Here is a 15,360-nt window from a genome sequence, read left to right as displayed (position 1 = left end):
GGAGCCTTAATGCTTTAGTTTGCCATTTTTTGGCAGTGGAATCATAGAAGAAATGGTCTTGTTAGAAAACAGACGTGAAATGAGAAAAAAGCATTTGGCCCATCAAGCCTGCTCCTTCCTTAGGTTATGTACAATCTGCTCTATCCATTTAGTCTCTCCATGAAAGGTACTGGAAGGATTATCCTGGCTTACTCGCAGATAAATCGAGCAAGAGTCCAGAATACCCCCTAATCTTGTACCCTCCATTATTCATTATTGAACCACTGCATTCCTTGGAATGAAATTTTCTAAAGTTCCAGCACTTCAAAAATAATCACGTTTAACATCATTTTCTCCAGACAGTACATTGTCTTGCAAGCAGGCCTGGTAGTCTTTTTCCACTCAGCCTAACTCAGCAACTTCAAACTGTATGAACACCACTTCCTCCGCTCCTAAATAGTTGTTCTTTCCCCACCCGCCCCACCCCCTCCTCCTGAATTTTTAGAATGAATAAATTCTTTGGCCCGGAGTTTCCGCTAGGGGCGCAATTGGTAAAATGCATCCAGAATGCGCTGGACGATGCGCCGGTTTTGCTAAGGTGAAGTTTCTGTTCAGGCATATGTAAATTAATTTGAACATAAAATGGCCCATGAATCAGTGGAATCGAGCAGCGTTATCGATCGTAATTGATTATTGACGGAAGCGTGGCCAATGGGGACCGACGAAGTGACTGAATTAAACTAATTTAAACTGAAAATGTGTTCAAATAATTGCTGCAGCTGAAGAAATGGGCCCATCAGTGGTTTCAATTGACTTCTGGTTACAGGTCTAATGTACCACAGGCAGATCAATTGACTGAATTTGAACTCAATAAATTACTCTTCAATCATTTTAAATGAGTAATTGTAACACAAGTATGAGAATCAGACCTGAGTGAGGCCTCAATTGACTGCTGGTCACTGCAATGACGGATCATTAATGCTGGACTCGTAAGACCAGGCCTCCATAACCAGTGCCTGCGAAGAGACGCTTGGTCATTCAACCAGGAAACACCAGGACTGGTTTGATGAGAATGACCAGGAGATCCAAGAGCTAATAAATCGTAAGCGCAGGGCATTTCTGAACCTAAAACAACAACCCAACTCTGGAGTAGCAAAGCAGCATTACAGATGGCTTAAGGCCGAGGTCCAACAAAAAACCCACGACCTAAAGAATAGATGGTGGGTGGAGAAGGCACAGGAGATTCAGCAGCTGGCTGACAGTCATGATGTCCGAAGATTTTTCGCCGCAGTCATGGCCACCTATGGCCCAAGCACCCAAGGCCCCACCCCACTGCTGACCAAGGACACCGAGGCAGTCAGGACCCGCTGGAAGGAGCACTTCGAAGATCTCCTTAACGGAGACTCTGCCTTTGACTCGAGTGTCCTCGACTCCATCCCACAGCATGCTACCCACCACCATCTGAGCAAAACCCCAGCCCTGCATGAGGTAGAAAAGCCCATCCACCAGCTCAAGAACAACAAGGCAATGGAAGCACATGGAATCCCCACTGAGGCACTAAAGTATAGCGGAGAGGCACTATTGGAATGAATGCATGACTCGTCTCTCATCTGGAAGGAGGAAAGCATGCCGGGAGATCTCAAATGCAGTAATTGTGATCATCTTTAAAAAAGGGGACAAGTCCGACTGCGGCAACTAGAGAGGAATCTCCCTGTTGTCAGCCACTAGGAAAGTTGTTGCTAGAATCCTCCTCAACTGTCTTCTCCCTGCGGCTGAGGAACTCCTCCCGGAGTCACACTGCGGATTTCGTCCACTACGGGATACAATGGACATGATCTTTACGGCTGCAACAGTTGCAAGAAAAATGCATGGAACAGCACCAACCCTTGTACATGGCCGCCTTTGACCTTGTCAACCGCGAGGGACTATCGAGCGTCCTCCTCCGTTTCGGCTGCCCCCAAAAGTTTGTCACCATCTTCCGCCTATTCCATGACGACATGCAAGCCGTGATCCTGACCGACAGATCCATCACAGACCCATTCCACGTCCGGACCGGGATCAAGCAGGATACTCGCTGCAATGCTCCACCTCACACTCAACAAGCTCCCCGCTGGAGTGGAACTAAACTGCAGAACCAGTGGGAACTTGTTCAACCTTCGTCGTCTCCAGGCCAGATCCAAGACCATTCCAACATCTGTCGTCGAGCTACAATAAGCAGACGATGCTTGCGCCTGCGCACATTCAGAGACTGAACTCCAAGTCATAGTCAGCATCTTCACTGAGGCGTACAAAAGCATGGGCCTTGCACTAAACATCTGTAAGACAAAGGTCCTCCGCCAATCTGACCCCGCCACACAGCACTGCCCCCCCAGTCATCAAGATCCACGCGCGGCCCTGGACAATGTGGACAATACCTCGGGAGTCTATTATCAGCAAGGGCAGACATCACTGACAAGGTTCAACACCGCCTCCCGTGCACCAGCGCAGCCTTCGGCCGCTTGAGGATGAGAGTGTTCGAAGATCAGGCCCTCAGATATGCCACCAAGCTCATGGTCTACAGGACTGCAGTGATACCCATCCTCCTGTGTGGCTCAGAGACGTGGACCATATACAGTAGACACCTCAAGTCACTGGAGAAATAACACCAACGTTGCCTCCGCAAGATCCTGCAAATCCCCTGGGAGGACAGACGCACCAACGTCGCGTCCTCGATCAAGCCAACATCCTCAGCATCGAAGCACTGACCACACTCGACCAGCTCCGTTGGGCGGGTCACATTGTCCGCATGCCGGACACAAGGCCCCCAAAGCAAGTGCTCTACTTGGAACTCTTACACGGCAAGTGAGCCCCAGGTGGACAGAGGAATCATTTCAAGGATACCCTCAAAGCCTCCGTGATAAAGTGCAACATCCCCACCGACATCTGGGAATCCCTGGACAAAGATCGCCCTAAGTGGAGAAAGAGCATCCGGGAGGGCGCGGAGCGCCTTGAGTCTCGTCGCCGAAAGCATGCAGAAATCAAGCGCAGGCAGCGGAAAGAGCGTGCGGCAAACCAGTCCCACCCACCCTTTCCTCCAACCACTGTCTGTCCCACCTGTGACAGAGACTGTAATTCCTGTATTGGACTGTTTAGTCACCGAAGAACTCACTTTGAGTGGAAGCAAGTCTTCCTCGATTTCGAGGGATTGCTTATGATGATTATAAATGTGATGAACGGCGCAATCAACAGAAACTCACCATGCTGACGTGGCCAGTTTTGTGGGTGGGGACTGCTTCAGGTAAATTGAATTTTGATGGTGGAAACTCAAGCAGAAATGGTTATGGGCGTATCTCACTTGGGTTTTAAATTCCGCAATCTTTTGTGCTATTTGTAGATTTCATCCAGATGCCGCTGATATCTGAACGGAAAATGTGCGGAATCTCCAGGTCTCTGTACTCGACTCAGGGTCCCTTTCTACCCACTGATCCTTTTAAAGTGATGGGGGGCAGTCCTTTTATTACATTTCTTTTTGCTCAGAATGACCTGCTACATTGACCAGATAAACACTTGGTATGATATGAAGACTCACCAGGAAGTGACCAACAAACAGCTCTTCTCAGAAATCCAAAATTCATTAGGCACGTTTGGGCTGAATGGGCTGGACAGACTGCTCTGCTTCATGATTGTTAAGGAGATCCAGGTAAGAGATCCCTATTCTCGATCTGATATTCGCACATTCTTATTTTAACTCTATTCTGTATACAGGGTACCTGCTTAGCTATGTGTGAGGGTTTGTATTTGTTTTTAAATTTTCGTGTACATTTCCTGTTGCCTGTAATAATGATTTTTTTTAAATTTCTTTCACGGGCTTTTCCCCATATGAATCAATTCTGGTTACTCTGTAGCATTTAGGGATAGAGGGTGCAGTTTCTCCCCCACAATTACATACACTTGCTGACTCCTCTTCAGTGCTTCCCAACCAATTCACTTGCTTATATCATCAACCCTCTGTTAAATTTAATATGAAACAGAAACAGCATGTGTAAACCATGCAGGGATACCCACTAAAGACTGTGTCACAGATGAGGGACCTGAGTGTTGTAGTTCATGCAACATTGAAGGCCCACATCCAGTGTTGCAAAACCATAGGGGAAACAAATAGTTTGTTACAATGTATAGTTAGGATAGTTCAATATAAAAAAAGACATATAAGACATATGATGGGTGGGGAGGGGGGGGTTGTGGGTGGCGGTGGGGAGGATATTGCAGCCTTGGGGAAGGTCCAGTGAAAGCCCACCAGAATGATACCTATTCTCTGGACTTGTCGCTATCACGATGGGTTCTGGGAACGAGGAATTTTTTTCCTAATGTAGAATCGTAGACTTCAAGGCAATGTGATTGAAGGTTTTAAAATTATAAAGGGGGATAGATTATGTTTGGGTGGATTGGTTATTTGGGCTAGATGAGTAAAGGACTGAAGGGGCACCAGTATAAAATATAAAAACACGGGGCGATTTTAACCCTGCTCACCCAGAGGAAACCAGTTGAATAGACAGGTAAAATCACCCAAGAGACTTGTCTCTGATGTGCCAGTCCGTACCCGCCGTTTACTGTTATGACCGGCTCACCTGAGTAGGTGAGAAACGCCTGCCGGAAGGCAACGGGATTCTTTTGTAAATATGCAGGTCAGGCTCTGATGACATCAGCTGCCGCTTCCCGACTGTTTTGGAGGGTGGCATGCAAACCAGGTCCGTGAGTTAAAATCGCCCAGGCCTCGTACTGCCGAGGTTGGAGGTGGTTTGCCACTTGGCTTTGCTTCTGCTCACCCGATTTTTGCTGAGAGTTAACATCAGGCCTATAGACTTGAGTTAGATATCAAGATACTGCAGTCTTGTGGAGCTTTGCTTTATTGCCTTTGGGAGTCGGAGAGGAATTTCCACGTATTTCCCTCCCCCACACCCCCCCCCCATAAATTGGCCTACCTTGGCTTTTTTGGCCTCTCCCAGCAGATTGTACAACAGGGTAGTGAAAGTATGCTGCACTATGGATAGTTCGGGCTAAATGGTCTTTTCCTGTCTTTCTTCATGTGTTCATAGATTGGGAAAGCAATATCAATACTAATGATTCCTGAAGGCAAGACTTTGGGGGAAGATTTCCTCTGTTTGTTTGCTATTTGTTGCAAAATTGTAAATGGATTCTCTATACTCATGTTTATGATTTTGGTACAAATAGTGAACAGATGAAATCTTTCCATTTAGTCTTTAAATGAAAAGGAGCGAAAGCCAATGGTTTCGTGCGAGACAACTTTTGAACAAAATTACTGCTTGTAAAATGTTTCAATTATTGAACATGGAATGCCCTTGTTCGTCACTTAGTACTATTTAGCAACATTTTAAACTATGTAGGCAAAATACAGTATTGCAAGATTATTGGTGCTGGTCTTGGTAAATAATTTTGTTTTATAGATTTTCCTCGATATGCTTCATAGAAATGTGCTGAGGGACAAGGCTGTGATGGACACGATTAAACCCTTTCAGAATCATGTAAATCCAGTAAAAGGAATTGTAGGTAAGTCATTTAGAAAAGGAGTTCAGAGAGCGTATTATATGGCAGCTTCTGGCATTATCTCTTCCAGCTGAGTTTACAATGTCATATGTACTTGGTTAATTATCACCTTATTGTAAGTGTACGTTCTATGAATGGAAAAATAATTTGGAAAGCATATAGAAAAAATTGTTGAAGAAAATTTGTTAATTCCCAGGACGGAGGAGTGTGTGAAGATTTTTTTTTAAATGATTTAATTTCTATTATTATGTCACTTGGCAACAAACCAGAATTTGAATTTCATTCATTTTCTGTAATTCTACAAATACTAGCATTTCAGATTCTTGTGGAAGCCCAAAATCCTGTTGATTCAGAGTTTAGTTATTTCCCTTACTGTGTCCTAATAGCCACATGTTTTCCTTCTGAAATAAAGAAAAGCCTACATAAATGAGAGCATTGGGTTCATACACGGACTTCCCTTCCTCTGAGTGGCACTTTCCGCACCTCTGCCAGACTGTTGAAGGTACGGCTGGAAAATTCCCATTTCTCTCAAGCACACCACCTCAAGGGGTCAGTTTCTGAGATCATGGCAGATGTTTAATTAAGTCGCCCCTTCAACCAAGAAAGGGCAAAAGTAAGGAGAAAAATAACTAAACTGACTGCATTATCCCAGTGTGATGTATATCTCTCTCAACGTGACCTGAAGTTCGTGAGTTCACATTGCTTGTCACTGAAGCTGAGCTTCATCCTGCTGAAAATTATAACATTGTGGAATAAAAAGCTAGTATCAGTAATGGTGACCATGAAACTATTGGATTGTCGTAAAATCCCATCTGGTTCATTAATGTCCTTTTAGGGAAGGAAATCTGCTGTCCTTGCCTGATCTGGCCTATATGTGACTCCAGACCTACAGCAATGTGGTTAACTCTTAACTGCCCTCTGAAATGGTCTAGCAAGCCACTCCGTTGTTAAAAAAAAAAAGACTATGAAAAACAATAAGAAAAATAAAACTGGAAGGACCATCTGGCATCTACCTCAGCACCTGCTATGGGCACGACAACGGCACACCCAGCCTAGTCGACACTGCAAAGTCCTTCTCGCCAACATCTGGGGACTTGTGCCAAAATTGGGAGAGCTGTCCCACAAACTAGTCAAGCAACTGCCTGACATAGTCATACTCTAAATCATACCTTTCAGCCAATGTCCCAAACTCCTCCATTACCATTCCTGGATATGTCCTGTCCCAGTAGCAGGACAGACCCACCAGGGGTGGCGGCACAGTGGTATACATTTGGGAAGGAGGGGCCCTGGGAGTCCTCAACATTGACTCAGGACCCCATGAAGTCTCATGGCTTCAGGTCAAGCATGCGCAAGGAAACCTCCTGCTGATTACCACCTACCGCCCTCCCGCAGCTGATGAATCAGTACTCCTCCATGTTGAACACCACTTGGAAGAAAAACTGAGAGTAGAAAGAGCACAGAATGTACTCTGGGTGGGGGACTTCAATGTCCATCACCAAGAGTGGTTCGGTAGCACCACTATTGACCAACCTGGCCGAGTTCTGAAGGACATAGCTACGGGTCTGGGCCTGCGACAAGTGGTGAGAGAACCAACACAAGGGAAAAACCGACTTGACCTCGTCCTCACCAATCGACCTTTCACAGATGCATTTGTCCATGCACAGTTATTGTGCAGATGAAGTTCCGTCTTCACACTGAGGACACCTTCCATCCTGTTGTGTGGCACTACCACTGTGCTAAAGGGGATAGATTCAGAACAGATCTAGTAGCTCAAAACTGGGCATCCATGAGACACTGGGCCATCAGCAGCAGCAGAATTGTATTCCACCTCAATCTGTAACTTCATAGCCCGGCACATCCCTCACTCTACCATTACCATCAAGCCAGGGGACCAACCCTGGTTCAATGAAGAGTGTAGAAGAGCATGCCAGGAACAGCAGCAGGCATACCTAAAAATGAGATGCCAATCTGGGGAAACTGCAACACAGGACTACATGCATGCTAAAAAGTGGAATCGGCATGCTATAGATGGGGCTAAGCGATCCCACAATCAACAGATCAGGTCAAAGCTCTGCAGTCCTGCCACATCCAGTCATGAATGGTGGTGGACAATTAAACAACTAATGGGAGGAGGAGACTCCATGAATATCCCCATCCTCAATGATGGTGGAGCCCAGCACCTGAGTTCAAAAGATATGGCTGAATCGTTTGCAACCATCTTCAGCCAGAAGTGCTGAGTAGATGATCCATATTGGCCCCCTCCTGAGGTACCCACCATCACAGAAGCCAGTCTTCAGCCAATTCGATTCACTCCATGTGATATCAAACGGCTGAGCGCACTGGATACAGCAAAGGCAGTGGGCCCTGACAACATCCCGGCTGTCGTGCTGAAGACTTGTGCTCCAGAGCTAGCCGTGCCACTAGCCAAGCTGTTCCAGGACAGCTACAACACTGGCATCTATCTGACAATGTGGTAAAACTGCTCAGGTATGTCCTGTCCACATAAAGCAGGACAAATCCAATCCATCCAATTACTGGCCCATTAGTCTATTCTCCATCAGCAAAGTGATGGAAGTTGTCGTCAACAGTGCTATCAAGTGGCACCTACTCACCAATGACCAGTTTGGGTTCTGCCAGGACCCCTCGGCTCCAGACCTCATTACAGCCTTGGTCCAAACATGGACAAAAGAGCTGAAATCCAGAGGTGAGGTGAGAGTGACCTCCCTTGACATCAAGACAGCATTTGACCGAGTGGCATCAAGGAGCCTGAGAAAAACTGGTCAGTGGGTATCGGGGAAAACTCTCCAGTAGCCAGGCTCATACCTAGCACAAAGGAAGATGGTTGTTGTGATTGGAGGTCAATCATATCCGCTACAGGAGTTCTTCAAGGCAGTGTCCTAGGCCCAACCATCATCAGCTGCTTCATCAATGACATTCCCTCCATCATAAGGTTAGAAGTGGGGATGTTCCCTGATGACTGTACAATGTTCAGTACGACTCACAACTCCTCAGATGATGGCGCAGTCCTTGCCCGCATGCAGCAAGACCTGGATGGCATTCAGGCTTGGGCTGACCAGTGGCAAGTGCCAGGCAATGACTACCTCCAACAAGTGAGAGTCGAACCACCGCCCCTTGACATTCAACAGCATTACCATCGCCGAATCCCCCACCATCAACATTCTGGGGATAACCATTGACCAGAAACTTAACTGGACCAGCCACATAAATACTGTGGAAACATGAGGTCAGAGGCTGGGTATTGTGCGGCGAGTGTGTCTCCACCTGACCCCCAAAGCCTTTCCACTATCTACAAGGCATAAGTCGGGAATGTGATGGAATACTATCCACTTGCCTGGATGAGTACAGCTCCAACAACACTCACGAATCTCGACACTATCCAGGACAAAGCAGCACGCTTTATTAGCACCCCATCCACCACCTTAAACATTCACTCACTCCACCACTGGCATACCGTGGCTGCAGTGTGTACCATCTACAGGATACACTGCAGCAACTGGCCAAGGCTTCTTCGACAGCACCTCCCAAACCCGCGTCTCTACCACCTAGAAGGACAAGGGCAGCAGGCGCATGGGAACATCACCATGTCCGCGTTCCCCTTCAAGTCACACACCATTCTGACTTGGAAATATATTGTTCCTTCATCGTCGGTGGGTCAAGATTGTGGAACTCCCTCCCCATCAGTACTGTGGGAGTACCTTCACCACACGGACTGCAGCGGTTCAAGAAGGTGGCTTACCAAACCTTTTCGAGAGCAGTTGGGGGATGGGCAATAAATACTGGCCTTGTCAGCGACGCTGATCTCCCATGAACAAAAAATTGTTTTAATTTGTCGATTTATAACTTTAACATTTGAATAATTTTGTGTTAAAATGGTAGCTGTGTCATCTATTCGTCCCAAACTGTTACGCTGACCCGGGAGGGGGCAGTTTGCAGAGTATAAATGTGCTTTGATTTGCAATCAATACTTGTGAATGGAACTGTTCCTAAAATTAATCTGATTATGTCTCAACCAAGTATTCATTTGATATTCTAGGCCTGGAAGAGGTGCAGACATTTGCTTATAAGGGCCCCTATTTTGCCCAGCGGATTTTTTTTTTCTCCCCTCTTCCCCTGGCGTTGAAGGTCAGTTAAAAGTTTCCCCAGTGTTGGGTCGCCGGCGCCGACTACCAGTGCCAGAATGTTTGGGCGTCATACATGCTGGTGTACGTTAAACAGCAGTTTACGCGACCTTTCTAGCCATAAAGTCATTTTCCCCAATAACACTTTTTCTTGAAACTGCACACAGACATATGCAACATCATTGGAAAAAGCCTTACCTGCACTTAAAGAAATCATCACTGGCCTGCTGCTGTCCCTGGCCGAAGGGCCTCACTGGCTATTTTCTATCAACTTAATGCACTTTGAAAATAATTCAGCTGAAAGAAAACTTACATTTAATGCTCCTCCTTCGTTGAGAGAACGCAGGCAGGCAAATTAAACAGAAATGTTCACCACTTGCCTTTTCCATTGAAGTTCCAAGTGGCTAAAAATTTCCAAAGCTACTCCAAAAGTGCGATACTCCAACAAGAAGCTTTCTTGTTGCAAACAGCAGCCAAAATCAGCACATCAACAGGAGGCATCCTTCAAAAAACACCCCGGGCAGTCTTTTCCAATTCTTCTACTCAGCCGACTTGTCCCGCTGCTATCCCCGGCTGAAGGGCCTCCTTTTTATACTGCACTTGCGCAATACACATGCGTGATTTTTTTTTTAGCGCATGCGCAGCGCATTTTAAGTGCACACTGTTAGCACCGCCCCCCCCCCCCCCCCAAGATGGATTTGGGTAGCGCCGGTGCGACAGTCAGTTTTCTTTTACCGGAAACTTGCGTTTTTTTCCCCGGCGCTGACGGTGTTCAGAGAAACGTGTGTACAGGTGAGTGGACGTATAATCCTGACACATCATTGTGTCTTTGAATTTTCTTCATTCACAGTTCCGTATCCAGGGACCCCTTAGGCTTTGATATATCGGCATGTTGGCCATTTCTTGAGTTCATTTAGAGCAGCTGTATCATATCACCGAAAGAAAGACGATTCAGTGAATGTAAAGGTGTGAACTTGCGTAAAACGCCATTAAAAGAATTTGAAAGGATTCTGAATCTGAGAATGACTTTTTGCATTGGAGTCATAAAAACGGTTTAATGAAATGTTTAAATACTGAACAGGCTGGTGCTCTTTTCATTAGAAAAGTGATGATTGAGTTGACCTGATTGAGGTCTTTAAAATTATAGGGTGGATGTGGAGAAGAAATTTCCACTTTTTTTGGGGGGTGGAGAGGGGGGGCGGTGAGAATGTGGAACTTGGTAACACATGGAGTGGTTGAGGCGAATAACATTGATGCATTCCAAGGGGAAACTAGATATGTACATAAAGGAATAGAAGGATATGCTGGTAGGATGACAAGGTGGGAGGAGGCTTATGTGGAACATAAATACTGGTATAGACTGAATGGCCTGTTTCTGTGCTATAAAATCTATGTACTGAAAAAAGCCAGGATCATGGAAAGAGACCCTTTAGCCCATTGAACCTGAAAGAGCTGTTAGCTTAGTCTTACTCTTCCCTTTCTTCTTGCCTGTTTAAATTTTTATCTTTCCAATATTTATCCATTTTCCTTTTAAAAGCTATTATGGAATCTACTTCCAACACTGTTTCTGGTCTGGCATTCCATATCATCATAACCCTATTGTGTACAACAATTTCTCCAATCCCTTCCTTTGTTGTTTTGATGGTGATTTTAAATTATGCCATCTAGTTAATGACTACACTATATCTGGTATAATCCTGCAGCAAAAGGGGTAAATTATTACAGGTAGATGTACTACATCCCATTAATTGCATGTGACTTGTATCACAAAGTGTGGGGCTGTTTATGGAAACTGCCTTTTATGTTGAACTTGAGTAAAGGGCGTTGGCAGATGGCATGAACTGTAAGCCTACTTTGCATTTATTTCCGTTGCATTTTCTGGTGCTTTGCTGGACGTTTTGCAAAAACACTGTTGGAGTAAATGATTCCAAACTGACAAGTGGTCCCCATAAATTCTGCTCCCTTGCTAGCTACTTGCAGTAGTCATCGGTGGTCTTCAGTGAAGAGTCAGCGAGTCAAGTTGCTTGCAGCTTCATAGAGGAGAGGGGTAGTGCTGATTCTGTCTAGTGGGAAAGCTGTGCAAGAAATGTAGAGGACTTTTGAAAAAAGTAACATAAAAACCTTCATTTGTGGATGCCTTACTGTAGATTACTTTTCATTCCATCAACTTTAGCGAATTCCAGCAAAGTGTATTCTGCTGCTGTGGCAAAAACCCAGAAGATCTGGTCATCTTATCAGGACTCCATTCTAAAGGTAATCGCTTTGTAGATATGCATTATAATTTTGGGTTTTCTTTTTTTTCGTATTTTCTGGACTTTTGCTTCACAGTAAACAAATGTTTGAACAACATTATTACAACAACAACTTGTATTTATATAGTGCCTCAACCATTGGCGGCCGTGCCTTCTGTTGCAAGGCCCTAAGCTCTGGAATTCCCTGTCTAAACCTTTCTGCCTCACTCTCCTCCTTTAAAACGCTCCCTAAAACCTACCTCTCATCTGCCCTAATTTCTCTCTGGTCTGGTGTCAAATTTTGGACTTGTAATACTCCCGTGAAGCACTTTGGGATGTTTTACAACGTTAAAGGTGCTATAAAAATACAAGTTGTTATTTTTCGAAAAATGTGAACTCGTTTAGTTGGGCATACAGAGAGTCGGAGCAGCAATGTGTTTTGACATACTGAGAGTTAATGATCTCTACAAGGTGTCCTCCTTATTCCGTCTTGGACAAAGCAAATGTAGGCCAAACACTTCCGACCAGGGGGCAGATAAAAATGGCAGCCAAATTGTCCAGGTACTGGTTTGTATATTTCTTCAGTCATCTAGAAAGGCTTGGGCAGAGAACTGGGAGCAGGTCATTTGGCAATTCTCTCTGACCGGAAGGATTCTGACTCAGGAGACCGTGGTGTTTTTAGTAAACATCAAAGTATCGCCTAGATTATCTTTTTTTGAGAGCAGTCCCTTGGAAGAAAGATAAAATAGCGCAGAGTAGTGCATTTTTATTAATTTGTTAATTCATTCATTACTACTGATGACTCAGTTTGCCTTACACCCCTTGAGAGAGAACGAGAAACTCTCTTTTTGAGGTTTTATTGCTTTCCTCATTTTTGAGTTTTCCTACACTCTACATCTGCAGCTGAGAGGATGGGCACCTTGTACTTGGGAGTGTCATAGAAGAGGTCTCCTGCCATTTGCAGTGTGTTGAATAAAAAGTAAAATTTTGCAATCCTTTTTTGCCTATATTTATGGAGGTGAGCAGGACGGATAAGGATGAGGCTAATTTGGAGGAACGTTGAGCGAGTCATCACACAAAATGCTGGTTCCCAACACATTGTGTCTTTTATGACCTCTGGATGTCCCAAAGCACTTTGCAGTCAATTAAGTACTTTTGAAGCAAAAGCAAAATACTGCGGATGCTGGAAATCTGAAATAAAAGCAGAAAATTCTGGAAATACTCAGCAGGTCAGGCAGCATTAGTGGAGAGAGAAACAGTTAACATTTCGGGTCAATGACGGGACTAGTTATTATTGTACCCACCCGATAGGACCTGCAAGGTCTATCAACCCTATCTTAATTTTGTTTTCACATGGCAATGCATTAGAATGCTCTTACTTCACCCCATGAGGCTATTGGGGGTGCTATACCAGATGTAGGCCGCAGACTTGCAGTCTATTTCAATAAGCAGCAGTGCGTTGTCACTAGCTGTTACAATGACAGCACTGAACTTTTATGCCACTGGGTCATACCAGTGACCTCAATCACAGATGTCAATCCACGGTGTACCACTGCAGCAAGAAATCCAGCCTGATGTCTTGCTGTGCAGTGTGTGGGTGCAGGCTGATGAGTCATAGAAACAAGATTTGTTTGTTCTAAGTACTTTTCTGCAATTTTGAACATTTAACTTAGTTTTTATACTGTATGAGCTGCTTATAATACTGTAAAATACTTTATAGTCTGGTTTACACACACAATGATTGATTAATTTGTTTGCCAACAGTGAATTGAAACTGTGGAAATGCAATTGAAAATAATGGAAATGCCTGATTATTACTAGGTTGGAAGAATTTTAAAACTATGTTATATTTCCTATTCAGTTAAACTTGCTTTGCAGTTTATGAATACATATCTAGTAGCTAAATGCTGCCTTAATCTATTAATTTATGGGATTCCTCTTTATTGTCTTATTTTTTTGTGTAGGTGGGGCAGATGCAGATATTAAGACAGCAGATTGCCAATGAACTGAGCTACTCGTGCAAGTTTGACTCGAAGCACCTTGCAGCTGCACTGGAAAATCTCAACCAGTAAGAATATTTTTCAATCTGGATACTAAAAAAGGAATAAGAATTTTTTTTTTATGCAGCAAGTGGTTAGGATCTGGAATGCACTGTCTGAAAGGGAGGCAGACTCGATCACTGCTTTCAAAAGGGAGTTGAATAACTACCTGAAAGAAAAAGATTTGCAGGGTTACGGGGAAAGCATCAAACAAGAAATTGGGGATGCGTGGAAGAAAGGTACAGCAGTTATCATGGGCGACTTTAATCTGCATATCGATTGGGCTAACCAAACTGGTGGTAGTACGGTGGAGGAGGATTTCCTGGAGTGTATTAGGGATGGTTTTCTAGACCAATATGTCGAGGAGCCAACTAGAGGGCTGGCCATCCTAGACTGGGTGATGTGTAACGAGAAATGACTAAATAGCAATCTTGTTGTGCGAGGCCCCTTGGGGAAGAGTGACCATAATATGGTAGAATTCTTTATTAAGATGGAGAGTGACATAGTTAATTCAGAGACTAGGGTCCTGATCTTAAGGAAAGGTAACTCCGATGGTATGAGACGTGAATTGGCTAGAATAGACTGGGGAATGATACTTAGAGTTGACGGTGGATAGGCAATGGCAGACATTTAAAGAGCACATGGATGAACTTCAACAATTGTACATCCCTGCCTGGGGTAAAAATAAAATGGGGAAGATGGCTCAACCGTGGCTAACAAGGGAAATTAAGGATAGTGTTAAAGTCAAGGAAGAGGCATATAAATTGGCCAGAAAAAGCAGCAAACCTGAGGACTGGGAGAAATTTAGAATTCAGCAGAGGAGGACAAAGGGATGAATTCGGAGGGGGAAAATAGAGTACGAGAGGAAGCTTGCTGGGAACATAAAAACTGACTGCAAAAGCATCTATAGATATGTGAAGAGAAAAAGATTAGTGAAGACAAACGTAGGTCCCTTGCAGTCAAAATCAGGTGAATTTATAATGGGGAACAAAGAAATGGCAGACCAATTGAACACATAATTTGGTTCTGTCTTCACGAAGGAAGACACAAATAACCTTCCGGAAATACTAGGGGATCGAGGGTCTAGCGCGAAGGAGGAACTGAAGGTAATCCTTATCGGGAAATTGATGGGATTGAAGGCCAATAAATCCCCAGGGCCTGATAGTCTGCATCCCAGAGTACTTAAGGAAGTGTCCCTAGAAATAGTGGATGCATTGATGATCATTTTCCAACAGTCTATCGACTCTGGATCAGTTCCTATGGACGGAGGGTAGCTAATGTAACACCACTTTTTTAAAAAAAAAAGGAGGTAGAGAGAAAACAGGGAACTAAAGACCGGTTAGCCTGACATCAGTAGTGGGGAAAATGTTGGAATCAATTATTAAAGATGAAATAGCAGCGCATTTGGAAAGCAGTGACAGGATTGGT

The 15,360-nt window shown here is 44.5% G+C and overlaps 1 protein-coding gene across 3 annotated transcripts in view; it reads left to right on the top strand.

Annotated features, from left to right (window-relative positions):
• washc5 (WASH complex subunit 5) overlaps positions 1-15,360 on the top strand; it is a 74,835-nt gene that overhangs the window by 46,697 nt on the left and 12,778 nt on the right. For all 3 annotated transcript variants that reach the window (XM_070888533.1, XM_070888531.1, XM_070888532.1), the window contains exons 20-23: positions 3,496-3,658; positions 5,424-5,526; positions 11,836-11,915; positions 13,858-13,961. In XM_070888533.1, the coding sequence (XP_070744634.1) occupies positions 3,496-3,658; positions 5,424-5,526; positions 11,836-11,915; positions 13,858-13,961 (450 nt within the window). The remainder of the gene's footprint in view (positions 1-3,495; positions 3,659-5,423; positions 5,527-11,835; positions 11,916-13,857; positions 13,962-15,360) is intronic.

Source organism: Pristiophorus japonicus, chromosome 1 (assembly GCF_044704955.1).
Source record: "Pristiophorus japonicus isolate sPriJap1 chromosome 1, sPriJap1.hap1, whole genome shotgun sequence".
In the NCBI taxonomy this organism is placed as follows: Eukaryota; Metazoa; Chordata; class Chondrichthyes; family Pristiophoridae; genus Pristiophorus; species Pristiophorus japonicus.
The sequence above is the reverse complement of the archived record's forward strand: the minus strand, read 5'-3'. Positions and strand labels throughout refer to the sequence as shown.